Source organism: Bos taurus, chromosome 6 (assembly GCF_002263795.3).
Source record: "Bos taurus isolate L1 Dominette 01449 registration number 42190680 breed Hereford chromosome 6, ARS-UCD2.0, whole genome shotgun sequence".
NCBI classification, from domain to species: Eukaryota; Metazoa; Chordata; class Mammalia; order Artiodactyla; family Bovidae; genus Bos; species Bos taurus.
Window position 1 is genome coordinate 60,933,292 of NC_037333.1, and position 21,740 is coordinate 60,955,031.

Genomic DNA, 21,740 nt, shown 5'->3' on the forward strand with positions numbered 1-21,740 from the left:
ACTTCCATTGTATAATCGTAAGGGATTTGATTTACGTCATACCTCAATGGTCTAGTGGTTTCCCCCACTTTCTTCAATTTAAGTGAATTTGACAATAAGGAGTTCATGATCTGATCCAGAGTCAGCTCTCTGTCTTGCTTTTGCTGACTGTATAGAGCTTCTCCATCTTTGCATGCAAAGAATATAATATATCTGATTTTGGTGTTGGCCATCTGGTGATGTCCATGTGTAGAGTCTTCTCTTGTGTTGTTGTAAGAGGGTGTTTGCTATGACCAGTGCGTTTTCTTGGCAAAACTCTATAATCCGTCCTGTTAGGTAGTTATTATTAAGCTCATTCTAATACAGTACTTCTGGGCATTGTGTGAAAAAGGAGCTATTGAAAAAAAGATTATGAGATAAAATGACAGTATTGTAAAAAGCAATTTAGAGTTGATTTTTTAATCCAGAAACTATGTAATTAATGTATATTAAAATTACTGTAAAATAGTATTGTTTGCACCTTTGTATGGCATTATACAAAAAAAAAAACTTAACGAGCAATTTTTTGGAAAATGGTAGGTGGTGCTTAATGGTGAGCACTCTGGAAGCCATCTTAGTCCATTTTCATCACTGGTGGAAAAAAAAGAATTCTAGACTTTTGCCACTAAAACGTGTGTGTGTGTGTATAAATTTGTATGCATTGTTATTGATTACAGGGCAATTCATGATGTTAAAGCCACAGACCTGGGATTAGGGAAAGTGAGATTTAAGGCAGAAGTAGATTTCGATGGACGAGTTGTTACGAGATCATATTTGGAAAAACAAGATTTTGACCAAATGCTACAAGTAAGTTTATGTATTTTTAAATTTTTTTTCTAATATAGCCAAGGGTTGAAGAGTTACTTCCTGAGTAAATAAAATAAAAGCTTTTCTTTGTAAGTCTTAAAGTCACTTCAAGTTTCAGCTTCTTAGGGTTCTAAAATTTGACAAAGACCTTTTTACTTAGTGTAAGAGTGTTTCAAAGGAGACAGCAGAAAAGGTAATTTATTATTAAAGTGCTTGTTGGTGCCACACATTTTATATATGTTATTTTATTTACTCTCAACAACCTGTGAGGTGAAGAATTAATATTTTCATTTTTATTTTATTTATTTTTAATAATTCATATTTATTTAATTTAGGTGTAGTGGGTCTTCATTGCTATGTGGGCTTTCCTCCTGTTGCAGCATCAGGGTCTACTCTAGTTGTGGTGCATGGGCTTCTGATTGTGGTGGCTTCTCTTACGGAGCACGGACTCTAAGGTGTGTGGTCTTTGGCTGTTGGAGCAAGTGGCTCAGTAATTGCAGCTCCTGGGCTCCAAAGTGAAGTGAAGTCGCTCAGTCATGTCCGACTCTTTGCGACCTGGACTGTAGCCTACCAGGCTCCTCCGTCCATGGGATTCTCCAGGCAAGAATACTGGAGAGGGTTGCCATTTCCTTCTCCAGGTGATTTTCCCAACCCAGGGATTGAACCTGGGTCTCCGCATTGCAGGCAGACGCTTTAACCTCTGAGCCACCAGGGAAGCCCAAAGCACAGGCTTAATAGTTGCGGCCCAAGGGCCTAGTTGTTCCATGTCATGTGGGAACCTCCTGGACCAAGGATCAAACCCATATCTCTTGCTTTGGCAGGCAGATTCTTTACCACTGAGCCACAAAGGAAGCCCCTTAATTTTTATATATAGGCAAATTCAGACACAGAAAGATTAGATAACTTGCCTAAATTTCAGAGCCGTAATATGGAGTCAGATATTCATTTAGATATCTGTAACTCCAGAATCCATGCTTTTTTATTAGGAGTACTTTAAAAGAAAATTTATAGACGATAGTATAATGAATAGAGCAGAGGTTGCTGGTGCTGCTAAGTCGCTTCAGTCGTGTCCGACTCTGTGCGACCCCATAGACGGCAGCCCACCAGGCTTCGCCATCCCTGGGATTCTCCAGGCAAGAACACTGGAGCGGGTTGCCATTTCCTTCTCCAATGCATGAAAGTGAAAAGTGAAAGGAAAGTCGCTCAGTCGTGTCATTCTGATAGTGACCCCATGGACTGCAGCCCACCAGGCTCCTCCATCCTTGGGATTTTCCAGGCACGAGTACTGGAGTGGGGTGCATTGCCTTCTCTGAGAGCAGAGGTTACCACTTGCCTTTGTCTAATATTAACATTTACAATACTGTATTTGCTTAAGATTGTAAAAAACGAAAAGAAATCATTACAAAAATAGTTACAGTCCTTGTTTCTCCTTCTAGATCTCATTCTCTTTTTTCCATTCCAAGAACTAACAATTATCTTGAATTTAGTACTTGTCATTTCCATTCAGATTTTTATATTTTTCAAGATATTTTTCTTAGCACAAGATAGAGTAACATTTTAGATGTTTGAAAATTGTTATAAATGGTATAATATGATTATCTCTATAATTTGTTTAGCAGTGTGTTTTATGGTAATATATACCCTATTAATTTACTTTTACTTGCTATATAGTATTTCATTGTATAAATGAACATACTGCAGTTTATTTATCCAGTCCCCATTTGATGGGAAATTATATTGGCCCCAGTGTTAAACTATTGGAAACAACACTACGATGGCATTTTTATACATGTTTCCTTGTTTGCATGTGCAAAACTTTAGGGCACATGTGCAAGAAATTTAGGGCATTATTATATAGCTCGATTTAAAATATGTGAGCAATGGGCTGAACATATCTTCAGCTTCCTTAGATATTGGCAAATTGTTCTCCAAAGTATGTCAGTTTAACTTCCATCATCAATGTAGCAAAGTTTCTATTGCTACATTTTCAGTAGACTGTATTGACAGAGTTTTAAAAATTTTGTCATTATGATAGATATAAAATACTATCCTGTTGATTTAGTTGATATTTCCGTGATAGTAGTAAGGATAATAAGCATAGAAATTTATTGACCATTGGAATTCCCTCTACTTACTTCATTGTTCATTTACTTTCTCTTATTTTGACAGATTTGTAAATGTTTTATTTTTAATACGCTGAGTACTAATCGTTCCTCAGTTACGTATATGTGGATAACTTCCTAGTTTGTAACTTATCATTCCACTTTGTTGTTTTACAGAAGATTTAATGCAGTTTTTAATTTTATGTCAAATTTGAAATGCTTTTTATTATCTTGATTGAGAAACCTTTCTGTATCCCATTATCATAAAATATTCTTTTCTTCTAAAAATTTTATGGTTTACTTTTGTACATTTGGTTTTCAGTCCACTTGGAATTATTTATTAGTCTAAGGGATTTAGGCTTTTTTTCCTATTAAAAAATAATTTTCTCAGCACTACTTACTCATTTGTCCATTTATTTCTCACTGATTTTGCAGTATTACCTCTGTGGGGCATTGTATTCAATTTTTCTGAGATTGATTTTTTTTTTTTTTTAGAAATAGATGGTCCATTGCTTATGGCTTGAAAGTTTTCCATATTTCATAAAACTCAATGGTATTTGTTATAATTTTTAGAAGAAATTATCAATGTATGACTATGATTTTTTTTAAGAATTTATTTTGTTTTTATCCTATCATTTTCTTTTATAGGAAATTCAAGAAGTGAAGACTCCTGAAGAACTAGAGACCTTTATGCTTAAACATGGAGAAAATATTATTGATACTTTAGGAGCTGAAGTAGATAGACTTGAGAAGGAACTGAAAGTAAGATATATTCATAATAATAATATGCTAACAGTGTCACCTATTTTTTGAATATTTATCTGTGTCAGGCACTTTGCTAATTGCATTACTTGTGTGCTTTTATCTTCTCAGTAACCTCATAACGTATCAGTAGTTACGGTCAACAAAATGACCAGGTTAGAGAAGTTAGGTAATATACTCAAGGAAACAGGGGACTTGGGATTTGAACCTTTATTGTTTAGTTTAAGATTCAGTATTTTTAACCCCTGTTCTATACTGATTGCTTAGTTTCTAAAATAGTCAGAGGTTTGTCTTTAAGAAGTGGTCTCTAATATTTTTAGAGAAAGGTAAAGGGGAAACCTTAGATTCTGTTCAAAAGTTTAAAGAAAATGACTTTAAGTATATACATCTTTCTTTAATCTGTCTGACATTAATTTATATTTTCTGTTTGTTTCTGTTCAGTTGGATAGCATTACAACCTATCGTTTTTTTAACTAAAATATTACGTAACCAGACTGCCTTTAAAAATACCTCTGTGTTCTGAAATTGTCATTTGTTGACATTGGAGTTCTAATCCTTTGCAATGAAGAAAACTTGTAAATGATTGTTAACATCTATAGCTTGTTGAAGACAGTGAATTTTCTTCAGTTGATGTTGATCAATCTTTAATATTGTTAAAAGTTGATGAGGAATGACAAATTGAAGGGAAACATTTTTATCACTATTTTACTATCTTTTAGAATCTACGTATGTGATCAAAGCACTTCAAAAAAAGATGATTTTGTTAATGTATTTGTTTTAATTTTGATGATTTTGTTAATGTTAATATTATAGTTCATGAGCTCTATCAGGCATGATTTTCAGAACTTCTGGATGAGTAATTGTCACATATTTTGATATTAGGATTCTACTGTCTTAAATATTATTGAGGACTTGAGCTTTTTTTGGTAGGTTATATTTATTGATACTTAGCAAATTATAAATTACAATTGAGAAATTTAAGAATATTTCTTCACTTAAAACGGAAAAGGCAATGGCACCCCACTCCAGTACTCTTGCCTGGAAAATCCCATGGATGGAGGAGCCTGGTAGGCTGCAGTCCATGGGGTTGCGAAGAGTTGGACACGACTGAGCGACTTCCATTTCACTTTTCACTTTCATGCATTGGAGAAGGAAATGGCAACCCACTCCAGTGTTCTTTCCTGGAGAATCCCAGGGACGGGGGAGCCTGGTGGGCTGCCATCTATGGGGTCGCAGAGTCGGACACAACTGAAGCGACTTAGCAGCAGCAGCATTCACTTAAAAAGCTAAATTGTTATATTCTCTTTTAATATTATATCAAAACCTGGCAATTGGTAACCTCTTAAAGCTTAGTTGTGATGCGAAATATGAAACCATTCAATGAACTTTTCATACAGTGTTTGAAGTTAGAGGGCACAGTCCAGGAGACCATCTTCATTTGTGATACCAGTTGCAAAGTTCAAGGAGTTTCTAAGACTATCCTCAGGTTTGATAATTCACTAGGAGGACTCACAGAACTCACTGAATGGTTTGTTACAGTGAAAGGATACAGATTAAAGCTAGTCAAAGAAAGAGGTGTATAGAGCAGAGTTCTGAACCTGGAGTTTCTCTGTCCTCTCCCCGGGGAGTCATGGACAGTGTTACATTCATGGTAATGATGTGTGACAATTTGCATGGAGTGCTGCCAACCAGAGAAGCTCAGCTGAGCTTTGGTATCCAGGAGTTTTCTCGGGGCTCTGTAGTTGACTGCTTGAGTAGCCTATCTCTCATCTCCAGCCCCTCTAAGGAAGAGCTGACACCTCTAGTCTCCACCCCTTTCTGGAGATACAGCAGCCACCATGTGGCCAAAGATAAAAACATAATTATCAGGCAGGATTTCCAAGGGCCTGAAGATTATCTCCCAGTAGCCAAGAGCAACTGTCAGACCTCTCTTTGGGTACAATAAGTTCTGTCCTATACATTATTATATTAAAATCTGTTAGCCTGTCTTTGTTCTCTGTCTGATGGGATCTTTTAACCCATGCATAATTCTTTAGCATTATGAATTGGTCATTTGGAAAATACTGGCTCATTGAATTTATGCACATCATTCAAATGTTGATACATTTCTAAATATTGGGAAACTGTCAGACTCATCATGGTGGATATGAGTTTTTCAGCATCCTAATTTTGACCTGAAAGCTTGCATTTTATTATTAGCAACAAAATACTATTAGTTGTTTTTCTTGAAGTAGACTCATTTTGTTTATTTCCCAAGAGGGTGCCTACCAAATAACCAGATTTTAATAACCATGGTTTGTTAGTTATTTTTTCAAGTAAAAATGGTGTTCAGATAAAAAGCATCTGATTGAGCTCATAATTCAAGCAGTCATGGGGGTTCCTTTCCTTGTGACATCAGACTTCTGTGTGGCACTAGAGGGCTTTATACATATTTCCCATTTTATCACAAAACATTTTTTAAAAATTGTATTCACAATTTCAGTTTAATAAATTAGTACTTTTTACTGCTTCATGAAGGACATTTCAGAGTGAAACTGGCTTAAAAAAAAAACCAATGGAGTGGCAGTAAAGAAGCAAAATGAATGTCAGTATAGTTTGGTGTAAGTTGTCTTGAGTTGTATGAAGGTCCCAGCAGTTTTATCCACCATTGCTTTTATGCCATTGGAGGAAATGTCAGCATAATACAAAAGGCAAAAAGCATCTTATGTAATTAGGAAAATAGTTTGACCTTGGAGTCACCCCTGAAAATATCTCCGTAACCCAGTAATCCTTGGACCAAACTTTGAAAACCATTGTTCTTAATAAAATGTGAGATGATTCTTTTTATGCTGGGTAATTGGTGAATGAATATATGTTACATTTCCGTTCTATCTGCTTTTATGTCCCTGGCAAGGAAAATAATGGATTTTTAAAACTAATTTTTAATTTTGGCTTTACTCTTATTGGAAACAGCACATCACAGTATGGACTGGAGAATACTTAACAAGTTGGCCATTCTTAAGTGTATTTATTCTTATCATAATCATATAAGCTTATTATTTTTAAGCTTATTTTGCTTTAATTGGGACATCCCAGGTGGCTCAGTGGTAAAGAATCCACCTGCCAGTGCAGGAGATGCAGTTTTAATCCCTGTATCAGGAGATCCCCTGGAGTAGGAAATGACAACCTGCTCCAGTATTCTTGCCTGGAAAATTCCATGGACGGAGGACCCTGATGGGCTGTAGTCCATGGGGTCACAAAGAGTTGGATGCAACTGACGGTGCACGTGATTTAATTAGAAGCCATTAAATCATTAATTATAGTCTTTGCAGCCAAAGATGGAGAAGCTCTATACAGTCAGCAGAAACAAGACCGGGAGCTGACTGTGGCTCAGACCATGAACTCCTTATTGCCAAATTCAGACTTAAATTGACGAAAGTAGGGAAAACCACTAGACTATTTGGGTATGACCTAAATAAAATCCCTTACAGTGGAAGTGACAAATAGATTCAAGGGATTAGATCTGATAGATAGAGTGCCTGAAGAACTATGGATGGAGGTTCATGACATTGTACAGGAGGCAGTGATCAAGACCATCTCCAAGAAAAAGAAATGGAAGAAGGCAAAATGGTTGTCTGAGAAGGCTTTCCAAATAGCTGAGAAAAGAAGAGAAGCTAAAGGCAAAGCAGAAAAGGAAAGATACACCCATCTGAATGCAGAGTTCCAAAGAATAGCAAGGAGCAATAAGAAAGCCTTCCTCAGTGATCAATGCAAAAAAATAGAGGGAAACAATAGAATGGGAAAGACTAGAGATCTCTTCAAGAAAATTAAGAGATACCAAGGGAACATTTCATGCAGAGATGGGCTCAGTAAAGGACAGAAATGGTATGGACCTAACAGAAGCAGAAGATATTAAGAAGAGGTGGCAAGAATACACAGAAGAACTATACAAAAAAGATCTTCACGGCCCAGATAATCACGATGGTGTGATCACTCACCTAGAGCCAGACATCCTGGAATGCAAAGTTAAGTGGGCCTTAGGAAGTATCACTATGAACAAAGCTAGTGGAGGTGATGGAATTCCAGTTGAGCTATTTCAAACTGTCAGAGATGATGCTGTGAAAGTGCTGCACTCCATATGTCAGCAAATTTGGAAAACTCAGCAGTGGCCACAGGACTGGAAAAGGTCCGTTTTCATTCCAATCCCAAAGAAAGGCAATGCCGAAGAATGCTCAAAGTACTGCACGATTGCACTCATCTCACATGCCAGCAAAGTAATGCTTAAAATTCTCCAAGCCAATCTTCAACAGTACGTGAATGATGAACTTCCAGATGTTCAAGCTGGATTTAGAAAAGGCAGAGAAACCAGAGATCAAATTGCCAACATCTGTTGGATCATGGAAAAAGCAAGAGAGTTCCAGAAAAACATCTACTTTTGCTTTATTGACTACACCAAAGCCTTTGTGTGGATCACAACAAATTGTGGAAAATTCTGAAAGATACGGGAATACCAGACCACCTGACCTGCCTCCTTAGAAATCTGTATGCAGGTCAGGAACCAGCAGTTACAACTGGACATGGAACAACAGACTAATTCCAAATCAGGAAAGGAGTATGTCAAGGCTGTATATTATTACCCTGCTTATTTAACTTATATGCAGAGTACATCATGCAAAATGCAGGACTGGATGAAGCACAAGCTGGTATTAAGATTGCCAGGAGAAATATCTATAACCTCAGGTATGCAGATGCTGCTGCTGCTAAGTCGCTTCAGTCGTGTCCGACTCTGTGCGACCCTGTAGATGGCAGCCCACCAGGCTCCACCGTCCTTGGGATTCTCCAGGCAAGAACACTGGAGTGGGTTGCCATTTCCTTCTCCAATGCATGAAAGTGAAAAGTGAAAGGGAAGTCACTCAGTTGTGTCCGACTCTTCTCGACCCCAGGGACTGCAGTCCACCAGCCTCCTCCGTCCATGGGATTTTCCAGGCAAGAGTACTGGAGTGGGGTGCCATTGCCTTCTCCGATATGCAGATGACACCACCCTTATGGCAGAAAGTGAAGAAGAACTAGAGAGCCTCTTGATGAAAGTGAAAGAGGAGAGTCAAAAAGTTGGCTTGAAACTCAACGTCAGAAAACTAAGATCATGGCATCTGGTCCCATCACTTCATGGCAAATAGATGGGGAAACAGTGATAGACTTTATTTTTTTGGCCTCCAAATCACTGCAGATGGTGACTACAGCCATGAAATTAAAAGACCGTTGTTTCTTGGAGGAAAAACTATGACCAACCTAGATAGCATATTAAAAAGCAGAGACATTACTTTGCTGACAAAGGTCTGTGTAGTCAAAGCTATGGTTTTTTCAGTAGTCATGTATGGATGTGAAAGTTGGACTGTAGAGAAATCTGAGTGCTGAAGAATTGATGCTTTTGAACTGTGGTGTTGGAGAAGACTCTTGAGAGTCCCTTGGACTGCAAGGAGATCAAACCATTCAATCCTGAAGGAAATCAGTCCTGATTATTCTTTGGAAGGACTGATGCTGAAGCTGAAACTCTAATACTTTGGTCACCTGATGCGAAGAACTGACTCATTTGAAAAGACCCTGATGCTGGGAAAGATTGAAGGCAGGAGGAGAGGGGGACAACAGAGGATAAGATGGTTGGATGGCATCACCAGCTCGATGGACATGAGTTTGAGCAAGCTCTGGGAATTGGTGATGAACAAGGAAGCCTGGCATGCTGCAGTCCATGGGGTCTTAAAGAGTTGGACACTCTGAGCGACTGAACCGAACTGAAATCATTAGTAGACTGAATTATCTCATGTTTTTGAGTTATGTAAGTCTTTCAAACCAAGATGCCACATTTTGCCTACCCTTTTAGGTGCAGATATCCCTGACTAATGTGGTTGTGGTGGTTTAGTCCCTTAAATTGTGTCCAACTCTTGCCAACCCATGGACTGCAGCCTCCTAGGCTCCTTTGTGCATGAGATTCTCCAGGCAAGAATACTGGAGTGGGTTGCCATTTCCTTCTCCAGGGGATCTTCCCAACCCAGAAACCAAACCCAGGTCTCCTGCAGTGCAGGCAGATTCTTTACAGACTGAGCTATGAGGGAAGCATAGCTACTAAGGTGGTCATCAGTTCAGTTCAGTCGCTCAGTCGTGTCCGACTGCTTGTGACACCATGGACAGCAACATGCCCGGCCTCCCTGTCCATCATCAACTCTTGGAGTTTACTCAGACTCTTGTCTATTGAGTTGGTGGTGCCATCCAACCATCTCATCCTCTGTTGTCCCCTTCTCCTCCTGTAGGAGGAGAGGAGGAGAAGGTGGTCATAAGGTACAATTAATCTCAAGTCAAAGGAAAAGTTCTTGCATTACGTATCATATCCATAGTGGGAAAATCCTCCCAAATCTTAACTTGCTCTGTAGTAGCATAACGTTATAATGTCTGCTTACTTAACGTGTGTTTCCTCACTAAAGATAAGTTCTTTCCGGTCAAGTGCTGTTTGTTTCTTGTTCATTGTTGTATACTTCAGTGCTTGCTACAGTCTAGGCCTATAATAATTTTTGTTGTTGAAATTTCTTTAGATTTTTCTACAGTCTGACTTCTGCTTATCTTTCCAGCCTTATCACTAACCCGCCCTTTTGCAGTTTCTGTGCTGATCACACCGTGTTGCCAGTGCAGAGTTCGCAGGCTGTCTGACTTTGCTCATGTTTCTTCTGTCTAGACCCTTTTCCTCATCTGTCTGGAAAACTCACTGTATTCAAACCTTGGTTAGATATTATATCCTCAGTGAATTCTTTCTGGATCTCGTGAATGAAAGTAATAGATCTCATGTTATTATAACCAGAATCATTATTTAGTACATAAAAATAGTTAGGAGCTTTGGGGTCTGGAGTCAGGCCTGGAATCTGTCTTGCCTCCATCACTTACTAGCTGTGTGACTTTGGATGGTTAGTTAATTTCTTTAACCTTCAGTTTTCCCATATGTAAAATGGAAATAATTGGTTATTATGACAGTTTTAAAGTGCACACTATTCCATGAAGCCTCTTACACAGTGTTTGACACAAGAGTAACTGCTCATTAAAGGTTAACTGATTATTATTAGTTATAATGCTTTAACTCATAAAGGTTATTCATATACTTGCCTCTGAGTAAACTAAGTCCCTCAGGGTTAGAAGCAGAGTCTTATTTAATAACCATAGCTCTACTTTCTAGAACAGTCTTAGATCAAGACTATATGGACCGTTACTGGAATATGTAAAATAAGTTAATATCAGCTTAATTCTGATTATTATTGTTCTGCAGTGATTTTCACCACAAATGAGTATTTGCACTGCTTTGCAATACTTTGCATGTACTAGATTCTTAATTCATTATTGTGTTAATGAACATATGGACAAAACTCAGGGAGGTTGGACTACTTACTGTTACTGTTTATAGTGTATAATTGGTCATTATCTATTGATCTTGTGTTTTTCCCTATGTAAATATTTCTCTTGATACTATGCTACAGCGAAATAGTTTGATCAAAAGTTTTCATTGGCTTTAGGGAGCAAAAGAAATAAAAAGAGCAACTCTCCTGGCAGTCCAGTGGTTCAGACTCTGAGCTTCCAATGCTGGAGGCACATGGGTATGATCCCTGGTTGGGGAACTAAGATCCCACATGCCATATGGTGCATCTACGTAAATAAAGTAAAGTTGATAAAAAGGAACGGGGAGGGATGTGGGAGGGGGGTTCAGGATGGGGAACACGTGTACGCCCGTGGCGGATTCATGTTGGTGTGTGGCAGAACCGATACAGTATTGTAAAGTAATTAGCCTCCAATTAAAATAAATAAATTTAAATTTAAAAATAAATAAAAATTTTAAAAAGGAATAAAGGAAATAGAAGATTGTCTTTTGCTATTAATAACGTAACGGTGATTTTTTTCCTTCCAGAAACGAAATCCTGAAGTTCGACATGTAGATTTAGAGATATTATAAACTTGATGGGATGAATCACCTTGGAGGGAGCCTTGGAACCAAGTTTGCCAAGACTACTTTCCCACCCTGAGGGAGTCAATGCCATTCAGAAGCCGTTTATTTGAAGATGGAGGAAGTATTTATATGAAAAGGGCAATTCAACAGTCCATAGAACTAAAACAGCTTCTTCTAAGAGACCTATTACAAGTTGAATCAATTTGGAAATCATGTTTTTATGTTTCAATGGAAACGTTTTAGTTACTTAAATTGTTCATAATTTCTTACTTTAGCCTGTCAGTGTGTATTGTACCTGCAATCATGTTTCCTTCCTTCACATGGGTAAAAATAAGCAGCATCCGTAAGATTATGATTTTTTATTTTGTGGCCAGTGAAGATTTCACTCCATCAAAACCTGTCAATCTTGAACATTCTGGCTAAATCTTGTATTCTGGTTTTTGAAACAGTCACTCCATTTTCAAAGTCTGTCTTTCCTTACAGAATGTAGAAATTATTTTGACATAGGTTGTCAAACCTGAGCACTAAGAGGAACACTGTCGTAATAACTTGGTTATCCATAAATGTTCATTCCAATAGGACTCTGTTACTGAATTGAAGGAAGATAACTTCAGTACACTCTTTTAGGTCATGCTAGTTGCCATTTTGTAAAATTTCTTTTCTCTCCTTTGTTTTTTTCCTTATTTAGTTTAATTTTTCTAATGGTAGGAAATATAAAATAACCCTAGATGTTTCCATGGGCCAGTGTGATGACTGGTTTTTAGTTTTTGTTTTTTTTAACTGGCTCCAATGCTGCCATGTGTATTTACTAGGAGATAATGCATTTATAAGTATTTTAACATTCTGTAAAGTGGACTAGAAATATTTATAATTTTACAGACACCACAGCATTTTATTTTTAATTTATTTTAAAAGAGGCACTACTTATGTAAATCTGAACTGTGTGATATTTCTTGCTTTAAGAGATAGAGACATAAACCTCTTATACAAAAACTTGTGACCATGACTTTGTTTAATATCATAGTCAATAGTGTAACATGAGTTTCTTGCAGTTACAAATGGGCATTTAGCATAAAGTATGATTATAAATTATGTAAGTAGCTTTCTGATGATCATAAAGTATCAAGGTGAAAAAACATAATTCAGTAATTAAAAACTGAGTGCAAAACTACAGCTGTGTCTCTCCATTCATCAAACCAGTTCACACGCACTTTAAGTTGTTCAGGTACCGGTGAGCGTTGTCCACGCAAGAGGGATAGCTGGTGAATAATCTCTTTGCTGGATAAGGGGGTGTTTAAGGACCTAGGTCAGTGTCTATAAACTTATTTAGATTGAAGTTTACCAATTATAGCAAATTGTAATGCCAGAAACAAAAAATAAACATTTGATTAAAGGGTTTGTAGTGGTAATTTTTTGACCCAGAATTGTCATTTACTGGAAAATTGTGAAAATCTAGTTTTCTGTACATTTTTTACCATTACAATTGTAGCATTTTGCATGCTGTATATTTTAAGAAAAATAACATTCCAATTTTATTTTTTAAGATATTAAACTCTTTTATACATATACCTGTATACACCCACAATTTGTTCTTACAGTTTCAAATTCTTCACCCTTTTTAAGAAACTTTTTTTACCCATTATAATTCACTCTATATTTTCTATGTCTTCCTCCCTCCCCTTTCCCACCTGCCATTTTGTTATTCCATGTCAATGCCATATGGAAAGGTACCAAATTATATCCAGTTTCCTCCTAGTAAAATTACTCGGAAGAATATCACATAGCTAGACAAGAATATTAACTTATTAAAAAAAATCTCAAGTTGATGTGCAATAGTTATTCCAAGTGGTAGATTTTGTTTAAAGGACTCCCTGAAAGAAGCCAATTCCTGATACTTCTTTGACTTTTCTAATCTGATTTTGATTGAAGTAATACCTAATTGAAGGTTATGTTTCTGTCCTTTCTTCCTGGTCTTGTCCTGCACTGATACTTTAAGTGAAATCTGACATAAAGAAGTACAGCCTGTCTAGGAATTTAATGTATAACAACACTGGTCCTTTTTTTGTTTTGTTTTGTTTTTTTTCTTTTAAATGAGAGTCAAATTTGAATTTTGAAATCAGGGAATTTGATCCCCTTTCTTTAAAAATAAGATGATATCTAATGTTGGACAGAGAAGAGGTCAGTTAAGGCCACTACTTCTCTTTGTATTAAGCTGAAATCTGGAAAGTAGCAAAGGTGAAATGTACTTGTTAGTAACAGGCCTCAGACTATGGAAGGTGGCATGTCTCTCAGACCACAGCAGAGGATGAGGAGTAGAGATCTGTTTTTAAGTGGACTATGTTAGTGTCCACTTATTATGTTAGTAATATTCAGTTCCAAAGAGGGAGATTCCTGAACATATACTTAGGAAACTGTAAGATAGATTGGAAAACCTTCAAGTTTTTAAAAAAATAAACTGCATACATCCTCCTACACACCAAATAAACCAGAACAACAAAATGGCTTTAGATTTGAATTTTGGGTATATGACTTCAGTGTGTTACCTTAATTATCCTGTACTTTGGGTAATGCTTTTTGGTAAAATTATACCATCTAAAGGAAATGGCTTAAGTTTTAAATCGGATAACTTTTTGAGAATGCTGGAAACTACAGAAAATTGCACAGGCATTTGAAATTTATACTATTTTTCTTAGATTGCATTTGTCAAACTTTGGCATTTCTTTTAAATGTGATGACCCCCAATTTGCCAAACTGTCAGAAGTCACTGAAGCAAAGAATTGAAGGTAAAATGTTGATTCAAAGATTGTCCCCCCTAAATCCCTCATCTTTGTCTCTGAAATGGAACTTTGGAAAGCATTTATATAGAAGATTGGTCTGGCAGCCTTTATATTTGCATTTAAGTTTACTAGCATCTCTAGACTTGGTTTTATGGAAAAGAGAAAATTTTTGTTTCTATTACATTGTATTTCATCTGTCTGATCTCTGTGGCAGGTTAGATTTCCCTGGTCCCTCAGGATGCATTCTTCCTTAATAAATGTTGTATGTAAATAAGAATGTTTTACTTCTTAGTTTGGGATTTTTCCCCCCTGATAAATAAATGTTTGTTAAATACTTCTTGTGCTAACCTTAAATATCATACCTTTGTTTCCAAACAATTTATTATTTCTTGAGCATGGTTGTTAATTTGTGGGTGTCCTCAGTTTTACAAAACTAAGATATAAAAACCCTTAATTGTTTTATAATCCATTTTCAGTATAAAGAGAACTATTATTAATATACTGTTAGAATATCATGTGCGTGGTAAGGTGAAAATTAAAACATATATATTTCTTAGTGACACATACTGTATCACTACATTTTAACAAAATAAGATTATTGGAACATGTTAATTGGTTTATGTCTTTTGAGATATACCTATATAGTATATTTAGGGGGAAAAAGGTACAAAAATTAAAACAACAAAAGATTGAGCCTAGAGCCAGCCTGCAGTGTGATCCAGGTTGAATTCTGTACTAATCCTGCAGGAAGCCCAACTGTGTTTCCTTTTTCACAAGAAACTGAGCCATATTAGTTATTCAAAGTAATTTGGTATTTTGAGAGGGCATATCTCCCTCCAAATCAAAACATATTGAAAATAAAAGCAATACAGTTTAGAATTTGTGAAGCAAAATACAAAATATGTGTGTGTCTTTAAGAGCTCGTAGAAGTTTTAAAATAGACAAAAGTTAAAAAAAAAAATCTGTTGTATAATACAGCTATCAACAGGATAATTTGAGCTGTTTATGCCAAGTACCATTTTTTATGTACATGCATCCTTCAGAGATTGCAGGTTCTGTCCCAGACCACTGCAATAAAGCAAACACTAAAGCAAGTCATACACATTTTTTGGCTTCCCGTTGCATATAAAAGTTATGTTGGACTTCCCTGGTGGTTCAGTGGCTGACTCCGTGCTCCCAGTGCAGGGGCCTGGGTTTGATTCCTGTTGAGGGAGCTAGATCCCACATGCCACAGCTTAAGAGTCTGCGTGCTGCAACTAAAGTTCCCCAATGCCGCAGCTAAAAAAAAATTAAAAATTAAAAAAAAAAAAATTTTTTTAATTAAGAAAGGATTGCACATGCCCAAAATGAAGACCCAGCACAGCCAAAGAAATGTTTAGAAAGTTCTGTTTACACTGTAGTCTATTTAGTGTGCACTAGAATTATGCCTAACAGCACGATGTAAATACCTTAATTTAAAAGTACTTTATTGCCAAAAAATGCTAACCATCATCTGGGCCTTTTGAGAGGCCTCATGCTGATGGAGAGTCTTGTCTTCATGTTGATGGCTGCTGACTGACCAGGGTAGTGGCAGTTGCTGAAGATTGGGAGTTGCTGTGGCAATTTCTTAAGATAATGGTTTCCTTACATCATTGGACTTGCTTTCTTGAACAGTTTCTATGTCATTTGATAGCATTTTACCCACAGTAGAACTTTGTAGATTCTCCTCCAATTTTCTATACAGTAGAAAATTGAAGTTAATCTTCCCAAACCCTGCCCTGCTTTTTCAATTAAACTTATATTATATTTTCAGTACTTTGTTGTCATTTCAATATTCTTCACAGCATCTTCACCAGGAGTCAGTCCACCCCAAGAAACCACTTTCTTTGCTCATTCATAAAAAGCAATTCCTCATCTATTACAGTTTTATCATGAGATTGAAGTAATTCAGTCACATCTTTAGGCACCACTTCAAATGCCAGTTTCCTTGCTGTTTACACCGCATCTGCAGTTACTCCCTCCACTGAAGTTCTTGAACGCCTCAAAGTTATGAGGGTTGGAGGCAATATCTTCCAACCTGCTGTTAATGTTGATAATTTGTCCTCTTTTTGTGAACCACTTCTGTTCTTAATAACATCTACAATGGTGAATCCTTTCCAGGTTTTCAATCGACTTTACCCAGATCCATCAGAGGAATCACTACAGCTTTATGAAATATATTTCTTAAATAATTAGATTTGAAAGTCTTGGTCCATGGGCTGCAGAATGGATATTGTGTTAGCAAGCATGAAAATAGTAGTTTTGTGGTACATCTCCATCAGAGCTCTGGGGTGATCAGGTACATTGTCAATAATGGAGAAGCTCCATACAGTCAGCAAAAACAAGTCCTGTATCTGACTGTGGCTCAGATCATGAGCTCATTGCAATATTCAGACTGAAATTGAAGAAAGTAGGGAAAACTACTAGGCCATTTAGGTATGACCTAAATCAAATCCCTTAACGATTATACAGTGGACGTTACAAATAGATTTAAGAGATAAGATCTGATAGAGTGCCTGAAGAACTATGGACGGAGGTTCGTAACATTGTACAGGAGGAGGTAACCAAAATCATCCCAAAGAAAAAGAAATGCAAGAAGGCAAAATGGTTGTCTGAGGAGGCCTTACAAATAGCTGAGAGAAGAGAAGTGAAAGGGAAAGGTATGTAGTGTTCCAAAGAGAGAGAAGAAAGCCTTCTTAAGTGAACAGTGCAAAGAAATAGAGGGAAACAATAGGCAAGACCAGAGGTCTTAAAATTAGAGATACCAAGGAAACATTTCATGTAAAGATGGGCTCGATAAAGGACAGAAACTGTAAGAGCCTAACAAGCAGAAGAAATTAAGATGAGGTGGCAAAAATATACAGAACTGTATAAAAAAGATCTTACTGACCCAGATAACCACAATGGTGTGATCACTTACCAAGATCCAGACATTCTGGAGTGTGAAGTCAGGTGGGCCTCAGGAAGTATTACTTCGAACAAAGCTAATGGAGGTGATGGAATTCAACTGAGCTATTTCAAATCCTAAAAACAATGCTGTTAAAATGCTGTGTTCAACATGCCATCAAATTTGGAAAACTCAGCAGTGGCCATAGGACTGGAAAAAGTCAGTTTTCATTCCATTCGCAAAGAAATGCAATGCCAAAGAATGCTCAAAACTACTGCACAATTGTGCTCATTTCATATGCTAGAAAAGTAATGGTCAAAATCCTTCAAACTAGGCGTCAGCAATACATGAACTGAGAACTTTCAGATATAAAAGCTGGATTTAGAAAAGGCGGAAGAACCAGAGATCAAATTGCCGAAATCCATTGGATCATAGAACAAGAGCAATATTTTGAAAGGAAATTTTTTTTTTTTGAGCTGTGTGTGACAACAACAGATATGTTGTCTTCTGAAGGTTTTGCTCTTCCACTCATAGAGCACAGGTAGAGTAAATTGAGCCTAACTTTTAAGGGCCCTAGGATTTGGGGAATGGTAAAAGAGCATTGGTTTCAAGTCATCAGCTGCCTTAGCTCCTAACAAAAGAATCAGTTTGCCCCTTTAAGCTTTGAAGCCAGGCATTGACTTCTCTTTAGCTATGAAAGTCCTAGAGGGCATCTTCCAATATAAGGCTTTGTCAACACTGAAAATCTGTTACATAGTGTAGCCACCTTCATTTATTATCTGAGCTAGATCTTCTAGATAACTTGTGGCAGCTTCTGCATTAGCACTTGCAGCTTCTCCATTACACTTGCTAATATAAAGTTCTATATTAGCACTTTTATATTATGGAAATGGCTCCTTATCTTAAACTTCATGAACCAACGTTTGCTAGCTTCAAACTTTTCTTCTGCAGCTGCCTCATCTCTCCCAGCCTTCACAGAGTTGGAGAGAGTTAGGTAGGGCCTTGCATTGGATTAGGCTTAAGGAATGTTGTGGCTTGTTTGTCTTCCAGCCAGACTACTAAACTCTCTCCATATAAGCAATAAGACTTTTGTTTTCTTATCATTCATCTGTTCATTGGAGTAGCACTTAAGATTTCCTTCAAGGACTTTTCCTTTGCATTCACAACCCGGCTAGTCGGTGCAAACTTTTGGCCAGTCTTGCTAAGTTTGACAATGTATGAAATCTTCACAAAATTTCTGGATTTTTATCAAAATGCTCTTATGTCTCCCATCATAGAAAATGAACTAAAACAAACATCAATCACACACATGAATTCCTAAAAACAAAAAAATCCTTCAACTACTTTCCCAATTTTCTGTTTCCCTTTACAGGAAAAAAGCTCAAAGGAGTCATCTATATTTGCTGCTCTTCTTTTTTCCCATTTTCATTCTTCCTGCTAACCCCTTCCTAAACCTCCATACTACTAAATACGATGGTCAGTCTTAAGTGATCATTTGACTTGACCTACCCAGCAACATGTGATGCTGAATCTTTGACTTTCTGAACCCCACTCTCTTGAGTTCTCCTCCTACCTCAGTGGCCTCTTTTCCAGTCTCTTCTGCAAGTTATTCCTCACTTCCCTTACCTCCAAGAATTGGCATGTCCCAGGGTTACATCTCTTCTCCGGCCACACTCATTCACTGGTGACTCAATTCTATGCCTTCAAAAACCACTGTTTATTGAAATCTGAATTTTATATCTTGAACCCTAGGTTCATACACCCAGTTGCCAGCTTGACTTTCCACTTGGGTAAATTAGGTGATTGGTCCTGATTATTCACTGCCTTTATGAAAGAACATTACACGTCCCTGTTGAATAATTATCCCATGGCCATAAGACCTACAGTACTTTCCATTAACATCAGGCTTTGTCATGCAACAGGCTTTGGCTAATATATTGTGAGCATGAGTGGTATATGCCATGTCTGAGCAGATTAGTTGATTTAAAGTGTTGTGTTAGTTGAGCAGATGTTTTAAGAGCTATTGCATGATTCTACCATAGCTGTTTTCCCTCTTTCTTGAGAATGGCATGTTCCAGATAGGGGCTGTTTTATTTTAATCTGGTTTCCTGAATGAAAAAGGCACATGGAACAGAAAGACAACCAACCCATAACCATTGCAATGTGAGCATTACTGAGATTTGGGAGATCACTAATATCTCAAATTCAACATATCAAAAAAGAAAACTCCCAGTTTCTTTGTCTCACCTTCAAAACAATTCTCTTGCAGTCTTTTCCTTCTCATTAAGTGACATCTTCATCCTTTCAGTTGCCCTAAACTTTGGCTTTATGCCTGGCTCCTCTTTATTTTTCATACAATGAACATTCAACCCCTTAGCAAGATGTACGGGCTCTAGCTCCAAAATATACTTAGAATCTAGTTCTCAGCATCTCAATTATCTTCATGTCAGCCATCATCATATCTTGCTTGAATTTTCAAAATAGACTCTTAAGTGATTTCTTCCTAATCCTAGCCCTCACATTGCTTCAACACAGCAGCTTGTGCTTTTTTGAAAAGATACTAGATCATGTCACTTCTTGAAGCCCTCCCTGTAGTTTCTCATCTCATACAGACTAACAAAGTCTGTTCGGACGAAGCTTACAAGTCCTCCATGATGAGTTTCTCCACCATCTCTCAGACCCCATTTTCTACTATTTTCTCCCTGCCGTTCCAGCTAGACTGGCCTCCTTTCTGCTTTTTATACATCCTACGGCTGTACGTATGCTCTCCACCTAGGGCCTTTGTACTGCCTGAAATACTCTTTCCACCACATGCCTGCACAGTATGTTGCTTTGCTTCTTCAGATATCTGTTCAAAGGCTACCTTAACAGGGACTTCCCTGGTGGTCCATTGGCTAAGACTCTGTGCTCCCAGTGTAGGGGCCGGGGTTCAATCCCTGGTCAGGGAACTAGATCCCACATGCCACAACTTCGAGTTTGCCCACGCTGCAGCAAAGATCAAAGATTCTGCAAGTGGCAAGTAAGACCTGGTGCAGCCAAATAAATATATTTAAAAAAGCATAGATTAAAGGTGAGGCCTTTCCTCACCACCCTTTATAAAGTAGCAAACCCTCTCCATTTCTCTCCTCACACCTCTAATTTTTCCTTGTTTTATTTTTGACAATAGCATTTATTACCTGCATACTACAATTTTATTTTGTTTATTGTCTATCTCTACTAACATGTAACATCCATGAGAGCTGGATCTCCAGAAACTAGATTGGCACCTAGATTGGCATCGTAGGCATTCAATAAATATATGTTGACAAGTTAATATTTCATGTATGATGCTATCTCTAGAGGTATAAAAATTAAAAAAAAATAGACTCACAGTCTAGTTAAATGACCAACGCAGCACAGCTGCATGGCGCTGCAGCAACTGTGAGGAGATCCCTACACCCCAGGGCAGAGAAGCTCCAGCAAGATGATAGGTGCTGGAGCAGTGGCTAGGCGGCACTGGAGCGACTTTGAGGAGATATCCCATGTCCAAGGGCAAAGGAGAAGCTCCACTAAGATAGTAGAAGGGGAAAGATTGTGTTTAGAATCAAACCCCATACCCGCCAGAAATTTTCAGAGGACTCAAATATACCTGTGTGCATCAGGACCCAAAGACCCCACAGAGGCTGAGACAGAACTGTGTTTGGTATCTCCTGAGGAGGTATGGGTCATCAGTGGACAGCTGCGGGGGAAGGGGCTGTGGGTGCAGAAGACCTGGGTGTGGCACAAGTCCTCTTGGAGGAGGTCACCATTAACCCCATCACAGAGCCACCAGACCTTACACAGGACTGGGAAATGGACTCTTGGAGGGCACAAACAGAACCTTGTGCACAACAGGACCCAGGAGAAAGCAGCAGTGACCCCACAAGCCACTGATCCAGACTTGCCTGTGAGTGTCCAGGAGTCTCTGGTGGAGGCATGGGTCAGTGGTGGCTTGCTGCAGGGTTGGGGGCACTGAGTGTAGGGTTGCCTGCATGGGACCTTTTGAAGGAGGTCACCATTATCTTCATTACCTCTACCATAGTTAGGCCTCAGATCAATTAACAGGGAGAGAACACAGCCCCACCCTTCAACAGAAAATTGGATTAAAGAGCATGGCCCCGCCCATCAGAACAAGACCCAGTTTCCCCCTCAGTCTCTCCCATCAGGAAGCTTCCATAAGCCTCTTATCCTTCTTCATCAGAGGGTGGACAGAATGAAAACCATAATCACACAAAACTAACCAGTCTGATTACATGGGCCACAGCCTTGTCTAACTCAATGAAACTATGAGCCATGCTGTGTAGGGCCACCCAAGATGGACGGGTCACGGTGGAGACTTCTGACAAAACTGGAGAAGGGAATTGCAAACCACTTCAGTATTCTTGCCTTGAGAA

The 21,740-nt window shown here is 38.0% G+C and overlaps 1 protein-coding gene across 1 annotated transcript in view; it reads left to right on the plus strand.

Annotated features, from left to right (window-relative positions):
- Positions 1-14,757, plus strand: part of SLC30A9 (solute carrier family 30 member 9) — an 88,467-nt gene extending 73,710 nt beyond the window's left edge. The window contains exons 16-18 of the mRNA XM_002688216.7: positions 696-825; positions 3,576-3,689; positions 11,608-14,757. Of these exons, the coding sequence (XP_002688262.1) occupies positions 696-825; positions 3,576-3,689; positions 11,608-11,652 (289 nt within the window). The 3' untranslated portion in view covers positions 11,653-14,757. The remainder of the gene's footprint in view (positions 1-695; positions 826-3,575; positions 3,690-11,607) is intronic.
- The last annotated feature ends 6,983 nt before the right edge of the window (positions 14,758-21,740 follow it).